The 25,134-nt window shown below is 33.9% G+C and overlaps 2 protein-coding genes across 4 annotated transcripts in view; one reads left to right on the top strand and one right to left on the bottom strand.

Moving 5' to 3' along the window:
- The first annotated feature begins 3,173 nt into the window (after nucleotides 1-3,173).
- On the top strand, nucleotides 3,174-7,088 carry TER94 (Transitional endoplasmic reticulum ATPase TER94). 2 transcript variants are annotated; one of them, XM_073957808.1, is made up of 6 exons: nucleotides 3,174-3,402; nucleotides 4,143-4,245; nucleotides 4,307-4,753; nucleotides 4,819-6,408; nucleotides 6,472-6,626; nucleotides 6,687-7,088. In XM_073957808.1, exons 1-6 carry the CDS (start codon nucleotides 3,386-3,388, stop codon nucleotides 6,778-6,780), a joined length of 2,406 nt encoding a protein of 801 aa, XP_073813909.1. In that variant the 5' UTR covers nucleotides 3,174-3,385; the 3' UTR covers nucleotides 6,781-7,088. The 2 variants fall into 2 exon arrangements, with proteins under 2 accessions (XP_073813909.1, XP_073813908.1); XM_073957807.1 differs by lacking the exon at nucleotides 3,174-3,402 and adding an exon at nucleotides 3,479-4,006.
- A 6,551-nt stretch (nucleotides 7,089-13,639) lies between these two features.
- The window catches only part of Gpat4 (Glycerol-3-phosphate acyltransferase 4), a 40,318-nt gene continuing 28,823 nt past the window's right edge, over nucleotides 13,640-25,134 (bottom strand). For both annotated transcript variants that reach the window (XM_073957433.1, XM_073957432.1), the window contains exon 6: nucleotides 13,640-14,135. In XM_073957433.1, coding sequence (XP_073813534.1) covers nucleotides 13,838-14,135 — 298 coding nt within the window. In that variant the 3' untranslated portion in view covers nucleotides 13,640-13,837. The remainder of the gene's footprint in view (nucleotides 14,136-25,134) is intronic.

The raw sequence follows: 25,134 nt of genomic DNA, 5'->3' as shown, positions 1-25,134 counted from the left end.
AATATTTGAAAAAACTTTAACGGTGTCGGTATGAGAACATGTTGAACAAAAACGTGGCGAAGGCGCCCCATGTTACCATATATATTGTTACGGAATTAGGTTTAACTAATCTCCGTGTAGACGTTGTTTTATTCCCCGATACGATTCGTACCAAATAAAACAGGGTTCGTTTTAGATTACGTTTCTACAATGCTTTATTTACTTTATTACACTTATTCGGAACTGACTGTTATAGCTAAGTACACAGCTTTACTTTACTTCTTTACTAGTCGATGTTTACACTTCGGTATAAAATTCACAACTCAAACGTCATTGCCATTTTCCCTGTATTTATACCCCAAAGTCTCCCTGTTCTAGAAGTATCCACAAAATCTGGCAACATCTTGAATCTGTGCAACGAACACACAGACCAGCGTTGTCAGTATTGGGGATTTTTCCCCAAATTGGGGAATTTTTATTTGAAATGGGGAAAAAAATTTCGACTTGGGGAATTGGGAAAATGTTGAGGAAATCTGAAAAATCTTTGGGGATTTTTGGGGAATTTCTTTTTTGACTAATTACTTCAGATTATCTGATCTTTTTTAATTTCAGTACGTGAATATTATTAGCGCACGCGTGACGCACAAATGATATGCATCATATACTAACTGGTCGCAGCTGTAATAATTTATGACAGATTTGAAAAGTTATCATGCGGTTCGACGACTGACAGCGTACTAGAACAGTGGGTTGAATTGAAATAACATTTTCCATCATTTCTACTGCTGAAGGGGACTTAACTGCAGAAATGGTTTCTAGATTGGTGGGCAATGATGAAATTAAACTTTATTTAACATTCATGGCTCCAATTATAAAAGAGATAAATATGCTTAGGCCCGTTATTATATCCTTTTTTTGTAGTTAAATGTTAGCCGATATCGGACAGATAACCCGTTTTATATTCCTGCAAGTTTGCTTTAATAAGAAGTGTCAGATAAATTGAAAGCAAGTTTGTGTTCCTTTTAAAATTTAAAGTGCGCCCAAAAACAAGAAAAATTTGAGAGCAAATTCGAATCAACCAATCCGATTTGAGTAAATTTTATGTATACAGACTGTTTTGCTTGAAATGGAATGGAAGATGTAATAACAAATTCCTGGTAATGCGAACTTAATTCCTTATTTTTCTTAAAATAAGGTATAACAATAAGGGATTTTAAAGAAAAGATATAAGAACGGGCCTTAATCTAAGTTTTCAAACCGATGCACACTGCAAATATGCATTTTCCCTGTGCACTCGAATATTGAAACCATTTATAAAAAATTAAGAAGATATTGAAAAAATAGTGGAATCGATCGAAAACGACTCGGCATATTTACCATGAGGAGCCATGGAACTAGGCTTTAATTTTGACTTGTACTTTTTTTGAGTAAACAATTATTAAAGTTAAAAAGACCAGTGCCGAATATCTTAAACGCTGTTAGTACAAATGCTGTAACCGATGCCTACAAATATGCAATTATTAAACTTACAAGCAATTTTACCCCAATATTTGCAGCAATTCACAGGGTTAACACAATTATAGCTCTATACGAACCTTTTCAGTTGTCAACACAAAAATCTCCACGATTGTTTAAGAATCGCAATGGAGAAAGTTATCATTCGTAAATTGGAAATGGTATTAAGTCCAGGGCCACACTAAGAGTAATTTCACTGAAATTTTGACATGAAAGTAAAAGAAAATGTAAATTAAAACGGTCTGTTTGTTTCATACGAATATTGCAACAAAGCAAAATTGCAGAACAAATGAAACCGTGTACACTAGTTTCTTGAAATTATGCATTTTTCCCAAAAAATGCAAAGTTTCATGTCAAAATTTCATTGAAATTACTTTAGTGTGGGCCGAGACAAAATATGCTTTCCGTTCCAACAAGTAATTCTTAAAATGCAGTACGAGTTACTAGAATAAATAATCAATTTTCTAACAAGTCCATTTGTTGTAGACATTTTGACCCTTTAATGATTCTGAATCACTTGAAAGTGAAGTTTTCAATATCGTTAATTTAATTCATATATAAGTGTATAGAATACTTTACAAGTTTAATGATATGAATTTCAATAGTAAAATAAAACTACTTTCGATTTTTTTAATTATTTGTTAAAAAAAATTTGGGGATTTTTTTGAGGAAATTCAATAAAATCTGGGGAATTTTGGGGAAAAGTTTTGGGCAAGTTGGGGAAAAGAGTCTAAAAAATACTGGCAACGCTGACACAGACGCACATTCGCACTAAGCGAACAACTATACTCACATACATACATGGGGGGGGGGAATACAATTGGACGACAAGCACAGTAATGACGTAACTACAACAACAAACAGATGCAAGAAATAACGAAGTAACAAACTAAACAATAATTACATGATTGTGGCAAAACAAAACAGAAGCACATAAATGAAAGGTAAATAACTAGAATAATGAAGAGATTTCTACATGGTAGTTGTTGTTGTTGCTTAAATAAAGTAACTGCGTAATAAAACTTAACGGAAATTAAACTAAACTAACTTAAACCTATATATATATATATATATATATATATATATATATATATATATATATATGTGTGTGGATGTGTTTTCAGCTTTAGACTACACAGTTTCTGTAGTTTCTTGTGTGTTAAGGTAGAAACACAATGAAATACGCCGCTTTATCACGCTCAGTTTCATGTAAAAGACTAAAGGCCAAGTACTACCTAATTCAAACGAATTAGTCAGCATTTGAATTAGGTAGTACTTGGCCTTTAATCTTTTACATGAAAGTGAGCTTGAAAAAAGCGGCGTATTTCATTCTGTTCACACCTTTAGTTCTGCCATACATCTTCAATGTAATTTTAAAACGCAAAAACACACAAAATTGCATTATATTTTACATTAAAAACAATGCACAAAGAATTACAGGGTCCGGAAGCTTAAGTTAAGATGTTGTACAAAGATATTTTTATAGAAGAGAAATATTTGTTATGCATTTTTGATTACAAATATGTATGTTTTGACAGCAAATGAAGACATTAGTTTGCATTAATGTATCACCTTCTTTCTTGCACTTGGTTGTAGCAATTCGCCAATGCATCTACCTTGGTAATTGTGCCATGATTTTGCCATGCAACTACCTTATTAAATGCGCCTTAAAAATAACCAATTCAGAGTATTCAATTACCCATTACCCGATGACACTGCAAAATATTTTCATCGTTGAAAAGTTGCCACCACTGCATCGAGTCAGCTTTTCGCGAGTTGTGCTAATAAAGTTCGTGCGGTGCAAAAATTTTGATTGTATTAACAGGATAATTTAAGTAAAGTTTGTGTTAATTAAATTAAGCAAAAAAAGAAAACTAACTTCAATAAAACCATGGCTGAATCTAAGAGGTTAGTATTTAGGGAGGTACTTCAGTCCAATGAAAATGTCTTTGTTGTCGAACGACATATACTTTCGAGGAAAAAAGCCGACTCAGTGCATGATGGGTGAGAGAGCAAGTTGATGTCAAAATTGTTTCAATTTCGCGTAGTCATTGTAAGGAATTTTTTCCCTTATGAAATGGACTGTTTCCAATTTAAATTTGGTATATATTTTTGGGAACACTATAAAGTACTTGCTTTGCGCAACAAAGGTGCCGTGTGAATTTAAAATATAGATGACATTAGAGGCAGAACATACAATGTTTTTAATTGTCAGAATATAGTTAAGCAATTCGAACAATAGAAAAAAAAATTAATTTCCAACAATAGAAATTATTTCATTTTTCATCGACACACCACAAAATATAAACAACGAATTAAAAATGGCGAATAATGGTAGCAGTGGTGGTGAAAGAAATGAAAGAAACCCCCAATTCTCACACCAATTACAAGATTCTGATGACTACGACTTTGGTGATGAAGCTAATGACGTTTTGAGTCAAGGAAACGAGGAAAAACACTTTCAAAAAAGATTAATATCAAAATGTGACTGTAATAAAGACGTTCGACCAAGGTAAAAGAATTCGCGAAAGATACGACAGTGGGACATAGAGAGAAACGGTTCGATGCATTTTTGTATCAATGACAAAGAACTTTTTATATGTATGTGTGTATCTAAATATGTGTGTATATTTCTTTTGCTCTTGTAGTGAGGACTTGGCTACTGCTATTCTTAAGCGTAAGGATCGCCCAAATCGTTTGATTGTAGATGAAGCCACAAACGATGATAACTCGGTGGTGTCTCTTTCTCAGGTTAGTGTAACATAACATTTCACTTGTAAAGCGACTCTCATTTACCTTTTTCCTTCGATAGGCCAAAATGGACGAGCTTCAGCTATTTCGTGGTGACACCGTCATTCTCAAGGGAAAGCGCCGCAAGGAAACGGTGTGTATTGTACTCTCGGACGATACTTGCCCCGATAGTAAAATTCGTATGAATCGTGTTGTTCGTAACAACTTGTGTGTTCATCTTTCGGACGTTGTTTCGATTCATCCTTGCCCGGATGTAAAATATGGCAAACGTGTTCGTATTTTGCCCATTGATGATACCACAGAAGGTATTACAGGAAACCTTTTTGAAATCTATTTGAAACCATATTTCTTGGAAGCATATAGACCAATTCATATGGGTGATATATTTATCGTCCGCGCTGCCCTGCGACCAATTGAGTTCAAGGTAGTCTTGACTGATCCAGAACCATATTGTATTGTTGCTCCGGAGACGGTTATATTCTGTGATGGTGATCCCATTAAAAGAGAGGTAATAATAATATTATAAAACAGTTTGATCATATTTATTTTTTATTTCATTTATTTCATAAACAGGAAGAAGAAGAGTCCCTCAATACTGTCGGCTATGATGATATTGGTGGTTGCCGCAAACAGCTTGCTCAGATAAAAGAAATGGTGGAGCTTCCTTTACGCCATCCATCTCTTTTCAAGGCTATTGGTGTGAAACCACCAAGAGGTATTCTTATGTATGGCCCTCCCGGCACTGGCAAGACACTGATTGCCCGTGCTGTGGCAAATGAAACCGGAGCGTTCTTCTTTTTGATTAATGGTCCAGAAATCATGTCAAAATTGGCCGGCGAGTCCGAATCAAATCTTCGCAAAGCGTTTGAAGAAGCGGAAAAGAATTCACCAGCTATTATTTTCATTGATGAAATTGATGCTATTGCCCCCAAACGCGACAAAACTCATGGTGAAGTTGAACGTCGTATCGTTTCCCAACTATTGACCTTAATGGACGGTATGAAGAAGAGCTCCCATTTAATTGTTATGGCCGCAACAAACAGGCCAAACTCAATTGATCCTGCATTACGTCGTTTCGGTCGCTTTGATCGTGAAATTGATATTGGCATTCCAGATGCCACTGGCCGCCTTGAAGTTTTGCGCATTCACACTAAAAATATGAAATTGGCCGATGATGTCGATTTGGAACAAATTGCATCGGAAACTCATGGCCATGTCGGTGCTGATTTAGCATCTTTGTGCTCGGAGGCAGCCATGCAGCAAATCAGAGAAAAAATGGATCTTATTGACTTGGAGGACGACAAGATAGATGCCGAGGTATTGGCATCTCTTGCTGTCACGATGGAAAATTTCCGCTATGCCATGACCAAGTCCAGTCCATCGGCTCTTCGCGAAACCGTTGTGGAAATTCCAAACACCACATGGAGCGACATTGGTGGTTTGGAGAATGTGAAGAAAGAATTGCAGGAATTGGTACAGTATCCTGTAGAGCATCCAGACAAATTCTTGAAATTCGGCATGCAGCCAAGCCGCGGTGTTTTATTCTACGGACCGCCCGGTTGCGGTAAAACCCTTTTGGCTAAAGCAATTGCAAACGAATGTCAAGCTAACTTCATTTCTGTTAAGGGACCCGAACTACTTACCATGTGGTTTGGTGAATCGGAAGCTAATGTCCGTGACATTTTCGATAAAGCCCGTTCGGCTGCCCCTTGCGTGCTTTTCTTCGATGAATTGGATTCTATTGCAAAGGCACGTGGTGGAAATGTTGGCGATGCTGGCGGTGCCGCTGACCGTGTAATCAATCAAATTTTAACAGAAATGGATGGTATGGGAGCCAAGAAAAATGTGTTCATTATCGGCGCCACAAATCGCCCTGACATCATTGATCCAGCTATCTTGCGTCCTGGCCGCTTGGATCAACTCATTTATATTCCACTCCCTGACGACAAGTCTCGCGAAGCTATTCTTAAGGCAAACTTAAGAAAATCACCATTGGCAAAGGATGTTGATCTTTCCTATATTGCCAAGGTCACACAAGGATTCTCAGGTGCTGACTTGACTGAAATCTGTCAACGTGCTTGCAAATTGGCCATTCGTCAGGCCATTGAAGCCGAGATAAGGCGTGAAAAGGAACGCGGTGAAAACCAAACTTCGGCTATGGATGTAAGTAAAAACCTTGATACAAGCATATTTGAGTTTAAACGTAAGTTTTTTTTATATATCCAGATGGATGAAGAAGATCCAGTTCCTGAAATAACTCGTGCTCACTTTGAAGAAGCAATGAGATTTGCCCGTCGTTCCGTATCAGATAATGATATTAGGAAATATGAAATGTTTGCCCAAACCTTACAACAATCCCGCGGTTTTGGACAAAACTTTAGGTAATATTTTTATTTCAATTATCTCCTTCGAATTGCCCTTTAACTTCATAATAATTACAGATTCCCCGGCAGTTCCAGTAATACGCAGGGATCTGGTCCAAATGCACCCGCGAACCCACCTGGAGACAATGGAGATGATGATCTATACAGTTAGATTTTTAGCTTAGTTATTTTTTATAAAACAAACACATTTATTATACAAAACGAGAAACAAACTGGAAAACATGCAACATACACTCAATATCATAAACAATTTGGACACAAAAGGGTTCGCTCACATTCAATCCATTTGACTGTATGTGTTTTTTAGAGAATAACCAATAACAATTCTCTGCAATTAAATATATCCATGAAAACTTCTCAATATATAATTAATTATACATGAAGATGAAATAAACAAACATTTTAAATAAAATCAATTCCAAAAGAATATAGTAAGCAGTTGCGGTAAATGAAATAAAAGTCTTTAATTTAGCGCTTTTAGTGCGACTTTAAACTTAAACAAACGTGTTACTGTCTTTCTCGTATGTAGAACCTTTATGTGTATACATACAAAAGTAAAGAAACATTTTGCATACACATAAGAGATGGGCGCGGGTCTAAGGAATTTGACACGAACATGCACAAACCAAAATGTTTATGCACTTCCACGCACAAACACGCCGTTTTCGAGAAGGCACGAACAAGCACAGTCACGCATGAAAAAAAGAAATATTCGTATACAGTAGTGCGATTAAAATGCCTATAATTTCGGTAATTAACGGTATTCGGTAAGATAGCGCGACCAATTAAAAGTAGTCGCAAATTCTACCGATAGCAACAGTGTTGTCAACTTTTATTTTCATTCATAATTTTGCGTTTAATGTTTTTGTCGGTAACTCAAAAAAAGTGTTGGAGAATCGCACTACAATTCTTGTTCTATCAGGCATGTCACAGATTCCGATCGGAATGGTTTCAATACCGTAATTTCATTTCGATCGTTTTTGTTTTAAAGTTCATTTAGACTACGCTAGATTTAGCAATTATCTGGCTTTATTTGACATATGTTGTATGAAAATGACAACTTAAATCCACTGGATTTGCTAAATCCAGCATAGTATAAATCAGGCATTAGCTTCTTCAGATTCCTATCGATTTGATGAATTTCGAAAATCGTATTATTTATGGGTCGATTCCGTATTGCGACGCGAGTCGTGTCGCGTTGCCAGTTGCAATTTTTCCATTACGTATGGCAAAATTCGCCCGACGACGTCAAATTCTGTCGCCATAAAGTTCATTTTCCGGCGACAACAAATTAGCTGTCGCCGTGCATTTTTACAAACGAATAAAAACGAAAAATTGAAACGTAAGTAACATTTTCATTTATTTTAAGTGAATTTATTTAATATTAGGTTTGTCCTTGTACTTTCTGAGTAAATATTACTCAGTAACTTCTTTTTAGAGAGTTAAGCATTTTATACTCTTTCAAAGGAAAAAGATAAGAAAGTAAAAAGACAACATTCAGTAAAAATTTTCCATTTGATTAATATTTACGATTATGATATTTGAAAAACTTTTGACAACTGCCTAAAGCTACAAAATGTTACTGAACAAAATTCCTTCAGTAAAAATTATAGTAATATCAGTATCAGCAATAAAAAATTCAAAACAAGTTTCTCAATTCATTCTCTTTTTACTGAACATTTGTGTATAAAAACAACATTCAGTAAAAATTTGTAATATCTCAGTAAATATTACTCAGTAACTTCTTTTTAGAGAGTAAAGCATTTTATACTCTTTCAAAGGAAAAAAATAAGAAAGTAAAAAGACAACATTCAGTAAAAATTTTCAATTTGATTAATATTTACGACTATAATATTTGAAGATTTTAAACTTTTGACAACTGCCTAAAGCTACAAAATTTTACTGAACAAAATTCCTTCAGTAAAACTTATAAGTTCTCAGTAATAAAAATTTCAAAACAAGTTTCTCAATTCATTCTCTTTTACTGAACATGTGTGTAAAAAAACAACATTCAGTAAGTCCCAATTTACATTAGGCGAGTTTACTTGCGGCAATTGTCAGTTTGATGGAGAGAGAGGTGAGGCATATGGTAACCCTTTGCCTCTCAGCCCCTCTCTCACCTACAAACTGACAATTGCCGCAAGTAAACTCGCCTAATGTAAATTGGGACTATTAATTTGTAATAATTATTACAAATTATCGAGTACGCAGACACACTTATTATCGAGTACGCAGACACACTTATTATATACGTTTTTTGGTGCTTCAGTACTTATATTGGTAAAAATTACTACAAAACAGCAATTTGAAATTCTGCTTGAAAAATGGAAGCCCACCCAAACGTTGCTCGTGGAGTCAGACTTTTTGACTAAAGCCACTTTTGATGAAGTGTAGAAGGATGTTGCGGAGCAATTAAATAGTTGTGTGTCTACACCAGATGAATGGCCCAGAGTATGGACTCAATTTAATGAAAAAAAAATGTCCCAAAATAAGAACATTACAGCTACAGGAGGTGGACCATCACAAGAAATATATTTGTCGTCGATGGAGCAAGCGGTAGCAGACTTATACCCTAGACAGACAGCAGCTTTAATTTGCATTCACTGCCTTAATTCAAATAATTCGTGCAGTATCCACATTCTTAATGCACAAAATCAAAGGAAATTTAAACTGAATTTAGCAATTTCAATATGGCAATGCTGTTGAAATCAATTGTCTTTTGCCAAATTTCCATGTTTAAGAAAATAAAAAGGGAAAGCAAATCAGCAATTATCGCGTTTCTTCAAAATAAGTAGTGGTCTTTCGCGAGTAGAATAACAGCTAATCGTTTTTCACGCCTTCTCACAAATCTCTTTTTCAAATTCTTATTTTCACAAAAAATTTCATTGCCCACCATACCAATTCTATCGAAAATTATATCTTCAAATGTTTTTTAAAGTTTTGCAATATTTTTATAATATTAAAAAGACTCAAAAATATCGCGAATAAATTAAATTTATTTTTGCTTCATCGTGGTGAAAATGTCAAAGGTAAAAAGTGTATTTGTTTCGCATATCTTGGCAACTTTTGTAAAGCTTTATGAAATGGTCTGCTCGGTACAAACAAACAACACAAACAGTTGTTTCATAAATGCAGATACTATCGTCTGTCAGGGTGAAAAATTAATTCAAATTAGGACATTTTTAATGCAAATTAACTCTTCCGTCTGTCTCGGGTATTACTGCAAATTAATATGGTTTCAAATCCTGCAGGTGCGATCTACGGAATTGAAGAGACATGAGATGATAATAACAGTGAAATTGGACAATCTGCTGAGGTAGATAATGAAAAACCTCAAAATGAAGTAGAAATTGACAACGTATTGCCAACAAAACGTTTAAACTAAAATATCCTTTTCTATTCAGATATAAATGGCGAACATCTTCCTTGGTCGCATTACATGTACATACGTGTGTTCCGTCAATGCAGCCGACAACGCCCGGGAAATTTGTTTTTGGATAAAAATAGTTTTTTGAAATTTTGCCTGTAAGGGCGAAGATCATTTTTAATGATTTTTCATTAATTTTCTCGTTTAGAGTTAAGCTTGATGATCGGAAATTATTTGCAAGCGAAAAAAGGAAAGCCAAGGAGTCGAACCCACATAGTCACCATATTACGTTACCTGGTTTCATTGGTGGTAAAGCAAATCTTCGGACGTATCGGCTATGTAATGGATTTTCTGTCCTAGAACTTATCGTTTTTCAAATGTGTTTTGTACATTTACGCGGATACTTGGCCACAGAAATGTATTTTCTTCACGACAAACGCTTTTTTTTCCTTGAAAACATATCAAAAAATTTTGTCACGGCGTGTTAGCGTTCAAAGCCAAACCTTATAACTTCAAAGGCAGCGCAAAAAAGCGTTTGTAGTGAAGAAAATACATTTCTGTGGCCAAGCATCCGCGTAAATGTACAAAACACATTTGCATTTACACTTTGCATATAAATTTTGTATTTTAAAAGTAAAAAACATATCGTGTAAAGTACCCATAAAAACTAAACCATCTGACATTACGAATGATAACTTAAAGCAAACATAAAAAATAACAAAATAAGAAAGAACTCAAACACGATATTTTTCAATGTTATGTTGATTTTTTGCGCCTCAATTATAGTAAAACTGAAAATCCAATAAAAATTAACATTCCTTTCGCACAAAAAAAAAAAACTTTCTTTAAACAAAATATTTTCAGAATTCCCACTTCTACAGTGTTTTCTAGTCATTGGTCTGTTCCAGTACTGCAAGAATCTACTAATTTTTACTATTTTTTCCGATAACATAAAGGAAAAAATGTTATCGTAGTAAAAAATAGTAGCTTCTTGCAGGTTCTGGAACAGAGCACATGTGTTTTTGTTTTGTTTCTTTTATTTCCTCTAATGTTGCCATATTTATACTAAAAAATAAGATTTTCGGAATTCACCAAATCGGTCGAAATCTGGAGAAGCTAAAACAAAAGCGATCGAAATGAAATTACGGAATTGAAACCATTCCGATCGGAATCTGTAACGAAAAAATAGTAAAAATTAGTAGATTCTTGCTGTACTGGAACAGACCAGTTTATTTACTAATTTTGGGGGTTATCATGAACGGCAATTCCCCGTGAATTTTTTCACTTTCTCCCTTAAGTTGCAACGGCGGAAAGACGAAACTAACGGGGAAATTTCATTCGTGATAACCCTCCTTTATTTTTCTTCTATAAGCCGACAACAAACAACAAATTCTCATTTTAACTTTCATTTTGTTGGTTTACGATAGGCAATTTAGCTACGAGAAATTACTCGCAAATTTATGTTCAAAAACTCGATAATTTTACTCGATAACGAATGTTGTCATCCCAACTGTGAGTACTGGGGCTCAATTCAGTTTCTATGAAAATGTGAAATGAAAACTTTTATAAAAAAAAACTGTCAAATGAAAAAAATTATAAAGAAAATATTTTTCATTTTCATAGAACAAGAATCCAGCCCCTGGTTCGAAACAACTCTATATCGAATCGCATAATTAGGCCCCAGCTCATTTCACTTTTAAGTACAGTACACATTGTCAGTTTTGAATGACGATTTTTTGCAATTATCGATAACTGTCCAACCGTCCAGCAACCACAAAATATTTTGTGGTTGCATGATGAATGACAAAAATTAACGGCCACACTAGCAAGCAACAACAAAGCTGTCATTCAAAACTGACAATGTGTACCCAGCTTTACTGAACAAGTTTGTTATCGAACAACATTTTGTAAAAAAATACAAAAAAATACAAACCTATTAACAACTGCTCTGTTCCAGAACCTGCAAGAAACTACTATTTTTTACTACGATTACACTTTTTCTTTATGTTATCGTAAAAAATATTAAAAATTAGTAGATTCTTGCAGTACTGGAACAGACCAAACATGTACAAGATCTACAATGCCACTTTACCACACCACTATGAACTATCTTAAAATTAATTGGTTGATTCCGTATTGCGAGACGAGTAGTGTCGTCAATCGTCTCTGCGATAAAATTTAAAAATTGTACTACGCAAAGCGATAGAAAATAATCGTCGATAACAAGTTATCGGTGATGTAGCGGAGCGTTTTTTTTTTTTTTGGTTTGAATAAATCGGAAAAAATATCAGAACAGGTTTTACACAAAAGTTATAGTTTTCTAATATGATAAGCTCAGTGGAACTATTTTTTGATGATAGTGAAGAAAATATAGTTAACGTAGCATCTATCCCATGGCAATGACTTTAACCTCGGGATACTCAACCCACATCGTCAAAGGAAGATGTTCACCATTTATATCTGAATAAAAAAGGATATTTTAATTTAAACGTTTTGTTAGCAAGAACGTTGCAATTTCTACTTCATTTTGAGGTCTTTCATTTTCTACTTTAGCAGATTGTCCAATTTCACTGTTATTATCATCCCATGTCTCTTCAATTCCATAGATCGCACCTCCATCGACGACAAAGATATTTCTTGTTATGGTCCACCTCCTGTAGCTGTAATGTTGTTCTTCTTTTGAGACATTTTTTCTTTACTTTGGATTAAAAATGAGTCCACACTCTGTGCCATTCATTTGGTGTACGGGTTGGTGGACCACAACTATTTAATTGCTCCGCAACATCCTTCCACACCTCATCAAAAGTGGCTTTTGTTTCGCCAAAAAGTCTGACCCCCCGAGCTACGTTTTGGTGGGCTTACATTTTTTGGCGGTGTTTACCAAGGGGTAAGGCAGGGAATACTATAGTTTCAGATCTCGCCACAGATCTTCATCAGTTCCCTTATTTCTTGTTTTTCAACAAGAAACTTTTTATACCCAAGTGTCAATTGCTAGCTCAAATAGTATTCCCTGCCTTACCCCTTGGTAAACACCGCCAATTTTTTCCCACTAATAAATTAAAGTTGTTTTAATAAAATATTAAAACAACGACTATGGGATTAAGCCTGACTATATTGAAAAACAAAAAAGTATTACATAAAGTTAACGAATGTTTTACTCCCCTCACAAATTAAAAATGTTGCTACTGCAAGATCAAAACCTATAACAAAATGAACCCAGCTATGCAATGAAAAAGACTAACTATTATAATATAACAATAACATCAACATCCACTCCCAGATTTAAATAATAGGTCTGTTCATGTACTCACTAATTTGTAAATGTCCAGTAACTTCTTGGAATCGACTAAGGTATTTTGAATGGTACTGTAGAGTAAACGAACAACATCCAGTAACAATTTGTACAAATTGTAAGTAAACGAACACACATAATATCTCTAAATTTTCAACTGTGGCAAAATACCCTTCAGCATAATGTTGGCGACATTTCCTGAGGACTTAAGTCAAACGTCTCTACAAGTGGTGTCGTAAGACACCTTGTTCGGACTCGCCTATAAAAAATAGGTTTCATATTATTGAGTTAATTCGAATCGGAAAATCAGGGTGCACTCATTTCTATATGTTAAAAAAACAAAAATTCAAATTTTACACTTAAAATCCATTTTATTTTTATTTGGTTCCACTTAAACAGTTACTCTGAAAAATGTGTATATTATGTATATGTGGTACAATAAATTACAATTATTTAGTTTATTGGTATGTTTATGGATAGTGTTTTGGAAACATATTCTAATATATATTATATATTCCTTAAAATACATAGGTTTCTTGTTACATTAAGTTAATCTCCTTTAAGACGTTTTATAAATTCCACTTGTTGCATTTCTTTCCATTCTTTCTTCGGTTTCATACGTTTCAGTTGACCATCCCACACCAAATCGACAAGTCCACCTTGCTTAGCGATAACGCTTTTTACTCGATTAGCGAAATCAATGGCTGATTCGCCCTGTTGTCTATACATGGGAGGTAAGTACCAAACATCACAAACTATAGCCCAGGATGTCATCATCATGTACAGATATTGTATCATCGAATATTTGGAGCTGTTCCAAAAGGCATCGCCGAAACGTGGGTCGTACCTGAGGAAGAAAAATGGTAAGCATGATTATTATTAGCAACATTTTTATTATTTGTGTTAATGTAAAAGTTCTTACTATTCTGGTTTTACACAAATAAAAATGTATTTTATTTATTCTGTAATATTTCGCAGTGACTTGCATCTATTATTTCATCTTTAGACTGATTAAAAACACATTCAGAAGAATGTGTTTAAATTCAATCCTAAACACTGCATCAAAAGTCGCGATTTGGATTCAAAATAGACTGCGTGCTAGTGAGCAAAATTAAGAGCTTTCTACCTGCGCGCTCTCTTTTAAAATATATTGAGGAATTCATTGAAAAAAATTCGAAAAAAATGTACTAAAATCAGAGTTCGAAAATAAACAGTACACTAACATAGTGTACCGCTCCGAGTACAGTATCACTAAAATATTTTTTAGCGTTAGTGTTCCGGAACACACACACTAAAAAATATTTTAGTGATACTGTTCCGGAGCACAACGATAAACGTAGTGTACCACATTTTGGTACACTAAAAACGTTGGGTACCGCAGTCGGAACACTAAAAATCGTAGTGCTCCGCAGTCGGAGAACTAAAAAATCGTAGTGTACCACATGTCGGAACACTAAAAAATAACGTAATGATAATGTACCACACACGAGTTTATTATGATTTGGGAGGAAAATTAAATTATTTGTTGATTTTATCGACCTTTCGATTTGTTATTAAATGAAAATTCTTATTTCGAGCTTGAGGTCTTTATGTGTTCTTTATTTCTTCTCCAATATTTCGGAATTAATTAAATTCCATCTTCAGGGAGTGTTTTTTGATCTACAAATAAAGACAAAATACGACTTATAATCTATATCACAGCATTTGTTACAAATAAGTGTAAAAATATGTAAAAATAAATAAAATGTATAATCACAGAAAAATAATAAATATCGCTTACGTGTAAATAATAATAACAAACTTAAATCTAGCGTAGTATGTCTACCATCGTCAAAGTTTAGTATTGCACTGATTATTTACATATTGAGCGATTATTCTTCTGCGTCAGATATCTGTAACAATATGCTGTATTGTCTGTGTCTGTTTTGCTGTTTATTCGTTTTGTTGTTGGCAAGCGATTTATGTGGAGCATCTCTAATGTAAGTCTTTTGTTGTAATGACTCTCTGTTTGAAGAACTCTCACTCCATCTATGTTGGGTATGTGATTATGATGCTTACAGTGTTCTGCAAGCGCTGTTTTCTGTGTTGTATTTGTATTTCGTAGTTTTATGTCCGACTTGTGTGCTGACATTCTTGTTTTAAGTTTATTTTTGGTTGTACCAACATATAGTTTGCTACAATTTTCTTTATTATTACCTCCACATTCAATTTGATAGATCACATTACTCCTTTCCATTTTAGGTATCTTACTTTTTATTTGACTAAATATTGTTTTGGTTGTGTTATTAGAACTATGGGCTATTGTATATTTGTTTTTATCGTATATGTCCGATTTTTCCAATCTTTCTGATATATTTGGTATATATATCAGCGATTTATATATTTTCGGTGTTTTTTCTTCTTTGGGTTTTCTTGTTTGTGGTTTATACTTGTTTAATAATGACTTCGTTAATTGTATTGGGAAATTGTTTTGGGTAAGTATTTTTGTGATTTTTATCTTATTTTCATCGTGGAATTGTTCATCACTTATATTCATCACTCTATTTATTAGGTTGTTTGCCGTATTAATAATTGTCCTCTTTGTATGCTTTGAGTGGAAATTTATGAGTCTTCCAGAGGCTGTTGGTTTCTGGTACCAGTTTAGTTGTATTTGGTTGTCGACATTTTTTATAACTAGTGTGTCCAAATATGGAATTTTTCCGTCAGATTCTTCTTCTAGCGTAAATTTTATGTTTTTATGAAAATTATTTAGCGTAGTCAATGTTTCATCAATTGCATCTTTCCTAACTATTGCAAATAAATCATCCACGTATTTCGTCAGTATCTTTGGTTTTGTAGAAAGTAATCCCATTGAAGATTTTAATAGTGTTTCCATCACCAAGTCGGCTATAATGGGTGACGCTGGGGAGCCCATCGGTAAGCCCACTTTCTGTTTATAAAGTTTGTCTTCGTACTTAAAGTATCTGTTTTCCTTAATGCAGAACTTTACAATATTTAGGAACAAATGTTTTGGTATCTGCGTGTGTTGTTGAATGTCATTCCATCTATCCTCTATTATTTGTAGTCCTAAATCTACTGGTATGCTAGGAAACAACGAAACCACGTCAAAGGAAACCATTTTTTCATCATCGTAAATCGTCATGTTTTTAATCTTATCTCTAAATTGCACCGAATCTTTTATGTTGTAAATTGAATCTTTAGTCAAGTTCTTAAGTATATTCACTATGTATTTGCACAGCTTGATTGATGGTGAGTTTATAGACGAGCAAATCGGTCTGAGAGGGTAACCATCTTTGTGGATTTTTGGTAATCCATATATTCTAGGTGCGGTAGCTGTATCTGTCTTTAATCGTTTTTTCTCCATTGCTGTTATGACCTGGTTTTTAAATAGTTCTTCTACTAGCTCGTTATTTTTCTTTTGTAATCCTGACGTTGGGTCTTTAGTAATACGCTGGTATGTCATCATATCAGATAATATTGCTTGCATTCTTTCTTGATAATCTTTTTTCTCTATAGCTACAGTTACGTTACCTTTGTCTGCATTTAGTATCAATATATTTTTGTTATGTCTAAGGAAATTTCGGGTCCGTTCCACTGTGCTTATAATAAATTTGTCTCTTCTGTTTTCTCTCATTCTGTTTGAAACACATACACATAAGGGGCCTTATGTGGGGGCTATACCAAAACGTGGACCTATATAACCCAACTTTGGTAGGAATGTTTTCTGGCCTCTGAAGACACAAAATACTAAATTACAACCAATTCTGTGGACAAATGGGTCTAATACATTCAAAATATATTAAAATGGTGCGTACTTTATATGGGGCCTTATATGGGGGTTATACCAAAACGTGGACCTATATACCCAACTTTGGTAGGAATATTTGTTGGCCTCTGGAGACACAAAGCACCAAATTACAACCAATTCGGTGCTAAAATGGGACAAATATCTTAAAAATTCCTTAAAACGACGACGCGTCACACGTTATTTTGTATGGGGGCTATACGAAAGCGTGGACTTACATAGCCCGCTTTCAATACCAAAAGTCCTACGTAAATATAACATATTTTCCCAAAATTTCATCAACCTACGTCAATCCGTTGTGACGCTAGAGTGATTTCCACAGACGGACGGACATGGCTATATCGATGTAGAATTGCAAGCTGATCAAGAATATATATTCCTTGTGGGGTCTACAATGATTATTTCGAGTAGTTACAAACGTAGTGACAAACTTAATATACCCCCATCCTATGGTGGAGGGTATAAAAACACAGATACGCCTGTCAAATTCATGTATGTATACATATTAATTAATAACGTTTGGACCTTAAGTAGAAAATATAAAAAAACTTTGATTCGGTTGTTGTACAATGGCGCACTAAAAATTGTAGTGTTCTGACTGTGGATACATAAAAAATACCACACAGGAGTTTATTATTTATTATTATAATCTTTTTAATAAATACAAATTAAGAAATAAAATATAATAGAACACGTGAAAAAAAGTCTGATTTGATTTTTGGACAATGCGGAGCACTGTAGTGTTCCGACTACCGGATCACTAAAAATCGTAGTGTACCACGTGCAAAACAATAATTTGACTGAATACAAATTAAGAAATAAAAATTAGTAGAAAATGTGAAAAACATCTGACTGGTTTTTGCACAATGGAGCACTAAAAATTGTACTGTACGACTGTAGAGCACTAAAAATCGTAGTGTTCAAATGCGGAGCACTAAAAATTGTAGTGTTCCGACTGCCGGATCTCTAAAAATCGAGGCGCACTATGAGTCGAAACGCTGTATATTATGATTTCTGAGGAAAATTAAATATTTGATGGCTTGTGGGACAAAATATTAATAATTAAAAATTACTAAATAAAATTAACATGTTAAATCCATGTGTTTTATATTAGTTACAAACGTTAATAGCTTTTGAAAAAAATCATCAGATTGTTGTACAATGGCGACTAAAAAGTCCAGTGTTTCGACTGCGGAGCACTAAAAATCGTAGCGTTCCACGAGCTGCAACACTAAACAATAACGTAAAGGTAATGAACCACACATATGGTTCTTATGATCTATGTGGAAATATAAGATTTTTTTGATAGGCATTTTACATGTAAATGTGTCCAAAAGATAGTGTCATAATACACTCATACCTCTTTATACGGCCCCTCTTTTTACGGCATTTCACTATAACTGCCTGTTTAAATTATGGAACACCTTCGCTTTACGGCGCTTTGTGTCTCGTTATACGGCCAGAAGAAATCGTTAATTTACCGTTTTGCTATGAATTGTAAACAAAAAAAATGCATACATACACTCACCAAAAATTATCCAAACGTTTTGAAAGTGATTATACGTAATGGAGGATATTGTCCCGAACAGGTTTTTAATGTTGACGAGACAGGGTTGTACTGAGAAATCTACATCTGGTTACAAGGTGTCCAAGGAAAGACTCACATCGTTGCTCTGTGGTAATGCTTCTGGAGACTTCAAACTTAAACCATTGTTGGTTTATATGTCCGAAAACCCGAGAGCTTTCAAAGGATTGGACAAAAAGCAGTTACATGTTATACGGAAGTCAAACAAGAAGGCTTGGGTGACTAAATATCTTTTTGGGGATTGGTTCAAAAATAATTTTTGTCCAGAAGTGAAAGCCTATTTGCAGAAAAAAATTTAAGTCACAAGACATTACTCCTAATGGAGAATGCTCCAGGACATCCTGCTAACTTATCCGAAATATGCGTTTCTCTTATTCAACCTATGGATCAAGGAGTCATTGCAAATTTTAAAGCATATTACTTACGAAGAACTTTACAGCAAGTTATAAACAAAAGTGATGACAAATCTTCAATGAAAGAGGTGTGGAAAATTATTCAATCATGGATGCCATTAAAAATTGTGAATTCAAACCTTATTTTTACAATAAATCGGAACCGATCTCTTAAGTATAGTACACATTGACAAGCAAAACTGACAGTCATCGAGGTCTATTTCGTGAATATCAAAGCCTAACTGAAAAATTTCTTTTGTAATCTCTAAATAATACCGTAAATATTGTATTTCAAACGTTTCTAACTAAATAAAAGTTGTTATTTGCCGGAAAATTGTCCTAAAAGTACGTTGACTGTCAGTTTTGACTGTTAGTGTGTACTCCCCTTTACTGTTAATATGGATTACGGCGTTTCGCTTTACGGTCGACATTTTGGGAACGTATCTATCCCGTATAAAGAGGTATGAGTGTAATGTTTATTTTCGGAAAATTCCCGTAAAACTACATTGAGGAATATTGTTTGTTGTAGAAACATCAACTGGTACAATTTCCCTAAAATAATAAGTGACTTTCAACGTACAATCCTACTTGCGGAAAATCCGCGTATTTCATTGATGAATATTGTTTCTTGTACAAATATCAACAGGTACAATTTCCACTAAATAATAAGTGTGTGGTAATATTTATCCCGAAATCTTAAAGTTGACTTTAAATGTACAATTCTACTTGAGGAAAATCAGCACATTCTCATTGAGTGATATTAGTCGTGTTCCTTTGCGTGCCTCAGGTTACCAGTTTTTACCACTGTTTACCTGCAAAGTGTTCCCTTACTTTTAAAAACATACAATTTATATGAGAGCAGTTCACCACTTTTACAATTTTAAAAGTAAAGGAACATACCAACTGTTTGCTGTACAAATATCAACAGGTCGAATTTCACCAGAATAATAAGTGACTTTAAACGTACAATTCTAATTGGGAAAATCCACATACTTTCTTCAACTGCATTCATTAAGGAATATTTTTTGATACAAAAAGTTACAGGTACAATTTCCGCAAACTTTGTGTTGTTATCAATATTTTCCGTTCGTTATTTCTTTTGTTCACATTAAAAATTTTAAGTAATTCATGAAAATCAAGAAGACAATTTTTCTACGGAAATCTATATCTTTATCATGCTAAGTATTGTTATTCTGATACATCAGACGGAGCGTCTAAATGTGCAACCATAGTAACGTGTAATATTTTTGATTATCGGGTATGTGATGAAAACCGAATCGACTCGATTTGCAGAATCGAAATGGTATACAATCGGAGTGCCGTTGATGATATATATAGTTTTGCTTCGCAAACGCCCCTTATTTGAAAAATACTTTTAAAATTCATTTTCAATTTTATTGAAGTATTCACCAAAATAAGAGATATACGATTTCGATTTATGGCAAAACGAGTCGAATTGTTTTCCATCACATACCTGTATATGTAAAAAAATTAATAAATAGTGCTTTAAAAAATTTGTACCACATACATTTTGTCATATTTTCTACTAAAGTTCTCAAATTTTGTAACTAATTTTAAGTACATATAACATCCTCATATTAATTTGTGTTTATTAATTTTTACTTGTCAGCCATCAAATATTTAATTTACCTCACAAATCATATTAAACAGATGATTATCTAAACGTCGAACAGTAAATGTTTTTCACATTTCCTACTAATTTTTATTTCTTAATTTGTATATATTAAAAAAAAACATAAAATATTAAATTTTCCTCACGAATCATAATAAACTCATGTGTGGTATTTTACCTTATTGTTTTGCACGTGGTACACTACGATTTTTAGTGCTCCATTGTCCAACAACCAAATCAGGTGTTTTGCACATTTTCTTTAAATTTTTATTTATTAAAGAAATACACTCCAAGTCAGTAGAATAGAACACCTAAATTTTTGTTAATGTTAGCGTATTTATCCCAAAACGAATGAATCTTCGATTTTAATCTTGTAGGGATTTAAAGCCTATGATGTTCCGTATCAATCACAGAAAGAATTACGTTTCTAGCTTTTCGCGAAATTATTTTCTGATCATTTTTCCGATAGTACTATGAAAAATAGGCATTTATTTTCGGTCATCAGGATAGAACAGTCATTTTATTTTCGTGTATTGTGGAGATATTAACGCCAAATTTTCTTTCAGTCGATAAAGCGGGGCTTTCTAATAATTTCTCACCAATAAAACCATATAAATAATTCCGCGGACGCCGAAATAACAGCGTAAACTGGTTTAAATTGACAGACAATAGAAACATCTCGGAATATCAATAAGAGTCGCGCAGTTATGCCATATTTCTTCACAATAAGATAGAATATGACACAGACAACCTCGACGGATACATTCGAGTGCTGCGGATGCTGATAACATGGAACATTTTCAAAATAAGTATGAAAAACGTCAAAATTTCTTATAAAAACCTTGATGTTTTGTTCAATAAAATTATTTTTCCGCGAACAAGTCTGCCGTGTAAAGGTTTGGACATGTGCTCCACATTTAGAGGAAGATAATCTGATATGAAAACATCCGCTATTTAAATACACTGAAGGAAATTTTAGCACATTTTTCAAATTGAAAACACCCTTTGAACTTTGCATTATATGTGTTCTTATTTTGGCGTCCGCGACTGTTCTCAATAATGTTATGTTCCAATAATAATGGACCAGGTTATGCTCTCCATACCGGACTGTTCTCAATAGTGTTATGTTCCAATAATAATGGACCAGGTTATGCTCTCCATACCGGATTTTACGAATTAGTCGTTTTTTTAACTGAACTCGCATATGTAAAAGCCCCGTTTTCGCGGGAAAACACAGTCATGGAAATTGAGGTTTTAGGTTGCGTAAGTTGCTTTTAAAAAGTACTAAAAAGTACCTTATAGTTTCAAAACGTGGTACAAAACGATTTTTAGTGCTCCGGAAGTCGGAGCACTACGATTTTTGTGCTTCATTCCACAAGAACTAAATATTGTTTTTTTTTCATATTTTTGACCAAATTTCGCAACGTGTTTAACTAATTTAAACATACATGGATGTAATAGTTTATCTTAATTTTTATTTAATCAAATTTAACCAAATATTTCATTTTCCTAAGAAAACATAATACCTTTGTTATTTTTTAGTGTTCCAACACGTTGTGCACTACGATTTTTAGTGATCCGGCAGTCGGAACACTAAAATTTGTAGTGCTCCGCAGTAGGAACACTACGATTTTTAGTGCTCCGGCATGCGGTACACTACGATTATCGTTGTGCTCCGGTACAGTATCACTAAAATATTTTTTAGTGTTTGTGTTCCGGAGCGGTACACTATCGTAGTGTACCTATCCACCTTGGTACGGTACAGAACGGTATGGTACGATACCAGGGCTGCGGAGTCGGAGTCTGGAGTCGGAGTCTAGCAAATTTTGCTGGAGTCGGAGTCGGAGTCTGGAGTCGTGAAAAAAGCTCGACTCCGACTCCGGGCAAAATGTTTTTTTCTACATTTATCAAAAGAGTTTTTATTTTATGATAGAGAGATTAACTTTATTAACATTTTGATAAATCGTTTATTCATTTTATAGGAAATCTATGAGTAAACTTGTAAGCAAAGGATTTATTATATTTAGTAATGTTCCTTGACAAAAGAATTATAATTGCATCTTTCAATATGAATCGATTTCTTAATATACTATCACATTTATGACAAAACTTATATACACTCTGGAATACTAGTTTTAGATCTCACATATTTATACTTCACAATATAATGTGGAAAAAGTATTATAAGTTTATTTTGTCCACAATTAAGGGGTTATGGTCACTTATTGTGCACGAAAAATGAAATTTTTCATGAATTTTTACAAGTAATCTACCAATTTTTTCCAAAAGATATTGTTTTCATCTGATTTATAATACCTTGAGCTACTTTCAGATTTTTTTTTTTTTTTTTTTGAAAAATATTGCACAGTTTTCTGACAAATGGCCACCTACGAAACACTGTTTTTAATAAAGCAGTTTGCGGTGACCACTGAAGGTCGAAAACGAATAAACCGATCAGCATATGTTTTTGTAGGATCATTAAGAACATAACAATCGTGTATTTAAGCGAAACGAATTAAAAAATATGCATAAAAAAAGGGAACTGTAGAAGTCAAAATTTCGCTTTCATAAAATCTGTAAGTAACAAATTACTGTTGGCATACCCATCTTCATATTTCGACAAAATAAAACGAAAAAGATATGTGACCCGTCCCACAGACGGGAAATTTGTGTTAAAAGTTGATCAAAAGTCCTAGAAAGCTCATTTATACTACGATTGATATAATATTTTGCACAAAGCATATCTTCTGCACAAGGATTAATCCTATAGAAAATAATGAAAATCGGTCCAGATTTGGATGCAGCTTCCATATATATTCGCATCTGATATGAGATAAAAATGCACCAAAATCACTGAAATTTGACACATGCAACCTGAACTAGCCTTAAATAACATTGAGCCAATTTTCAAACAAATCAGTACAGATGTATACCTACATATTAGGCCGGGGCGATTTGAAAACCTTAATGGGCCCTTCGCGTTTCTGATTCCTGGGGTTGAACTGAGCAAAAAAGTCTACTGGACCATATGTCTACGATGAAAATCGAGCCTCCCGATTTTGACTTTAAGTTTTTTATTGACGTTTTTTGGATATTTTGGCATATAACAGCCAAACCATTGAGATTTTCGATCCAACACAAAGACAAACATTGTAGCCAAAACAGTAATTGAAAACTCTCTAATACATCGCAAAAGCATTGGAACGCTCCTTCAGGCAGTTTTGGCCTTAAGTATGTGCAAACTTTTCGGAAAATGTCGATAAATGACATTGTGCTACAAAATTTGACCCGAAAAATATTCAAGTGTTCTGATGCTAAATTATATCGTGTTGGGATCCATGGACAACGACAATGCTTTCATTTCGTTTGGGTCACTTCGTTTTATTTTTTTATAACGGTAAAAGTAGTGAAAATCTGGCTTTCTTACATTTTCAAATTTAAACGGGCATATCTTATTTTTTCCACAACGGATTTCGTTTGATCCTTCTTCCTTTTAAAGGGGTGAATAATGTCTTTTGAATAAGCTATTATTGTTTTAAATCGGTTAACAAATGGCTAAGTTATAGTGGTTTATGTCTGAAAATCCCCACAAAAAACCTATAAAGGAATTTCTAATAATTTTCAAAATAAATATTGAACAAAACAAAAAACATTATATTTTTGAAAATTATGAGAAATTCCTTTATAGGTTTTTTGTGGGGATTTTCAGACATAAACCACTATAACTTAGCCATTTGTTAACCGATTTAAAACAATAATAGCTTATTCAAAAGACATTATTCACCCCTTTAAAAGGAAGAAGGATCAAACGAAATCCGTTGTGGAAAAAATAAGATATGCCCGTTTAAATTTGAAAATGTAAGAAAGCCAGATTTTCACTACTTTTACCGTTATAAAAAAATAAAACGAAGTGATCCAAACGAAATGAAGGCATTGTCGTTGTCCATGGATCCCAACACGATATAATTTTGCATCAGAACACTTGAATATTTTTCGGGTCAAATTTTGTAGCACAATGTCATTTATCGACATTTTCCGAAAGGTTTGCACATTCATAGGGCCAAAACTGCCTGAAAGAGCGTTCCAATACTTTTGCGATGTATTAGAGAGTTTTCAATTACTGTCTTGGCTACAATCTTTCTCTTTGTGTTGGATCGAAAATCCCAATGGTTTGGCTGTTATATGCCAAAGTATCCAAAAAACGTCAATAAAAAACTTAAAGTCAAAATCGGGAGGCTCGATTTTCAAGGTAGATATATGGTCCAGTGGACTTTTTTGCTCAGTTCAATCCCAGGAATCAGAAACGCGAAGGGCTCATTAAGGTTTTTTTCCTTCCACAGAAATCGCCCCACCCTAATACATATATTTCATTCCAAATTTTATTTTTTGAAATTTACTTAAATAAAATTTTTCTCAATTCACATGAGAAAA

This window comes from Musca autumnalis, unplaced genomic scaffold, assembly GCF_047663935.1.
Source record: "Musca autumnalis isolate F117 unplaced genomic scaffold, ASM4766393v1 scaffold_5, whole genome shotgun sequence".
Taxonomy (NCBI): domain Eukaryota; kingdom Metazoa; phylum Arthropoda; class Insecta; order Diptera; family Muscidae; genus Musca; species Musca autumnalis.
Note: the sequence above shows the minus strand (reverse complement) of the source record. Positions and strands in the feature narration are given on the sequence as shown.

Coding starts and splice junctions, on each gene's coding strand:
- TER94 (XM_073957807.1), top strand. CDS start 3,816: ATGGCGAATAATGGTAGCAGTGGTGGTGAAAGAAATGAAAGAAACCCC. Junction 4,007..4,142: donor AATAAAGACGTTCGACCAAG/GTAAAAGAATTC, acceptor TTGCTCTTGTAG/TGAGGACTTGGCTACTGCTA. Junction 4,246..4,306: donor CGGTGGTGTCTCTTTCTCAG/GTTAGTGTAACA, acceptor TTCCTTCGATAG/GCCAAAATGGACGAGCTTCA.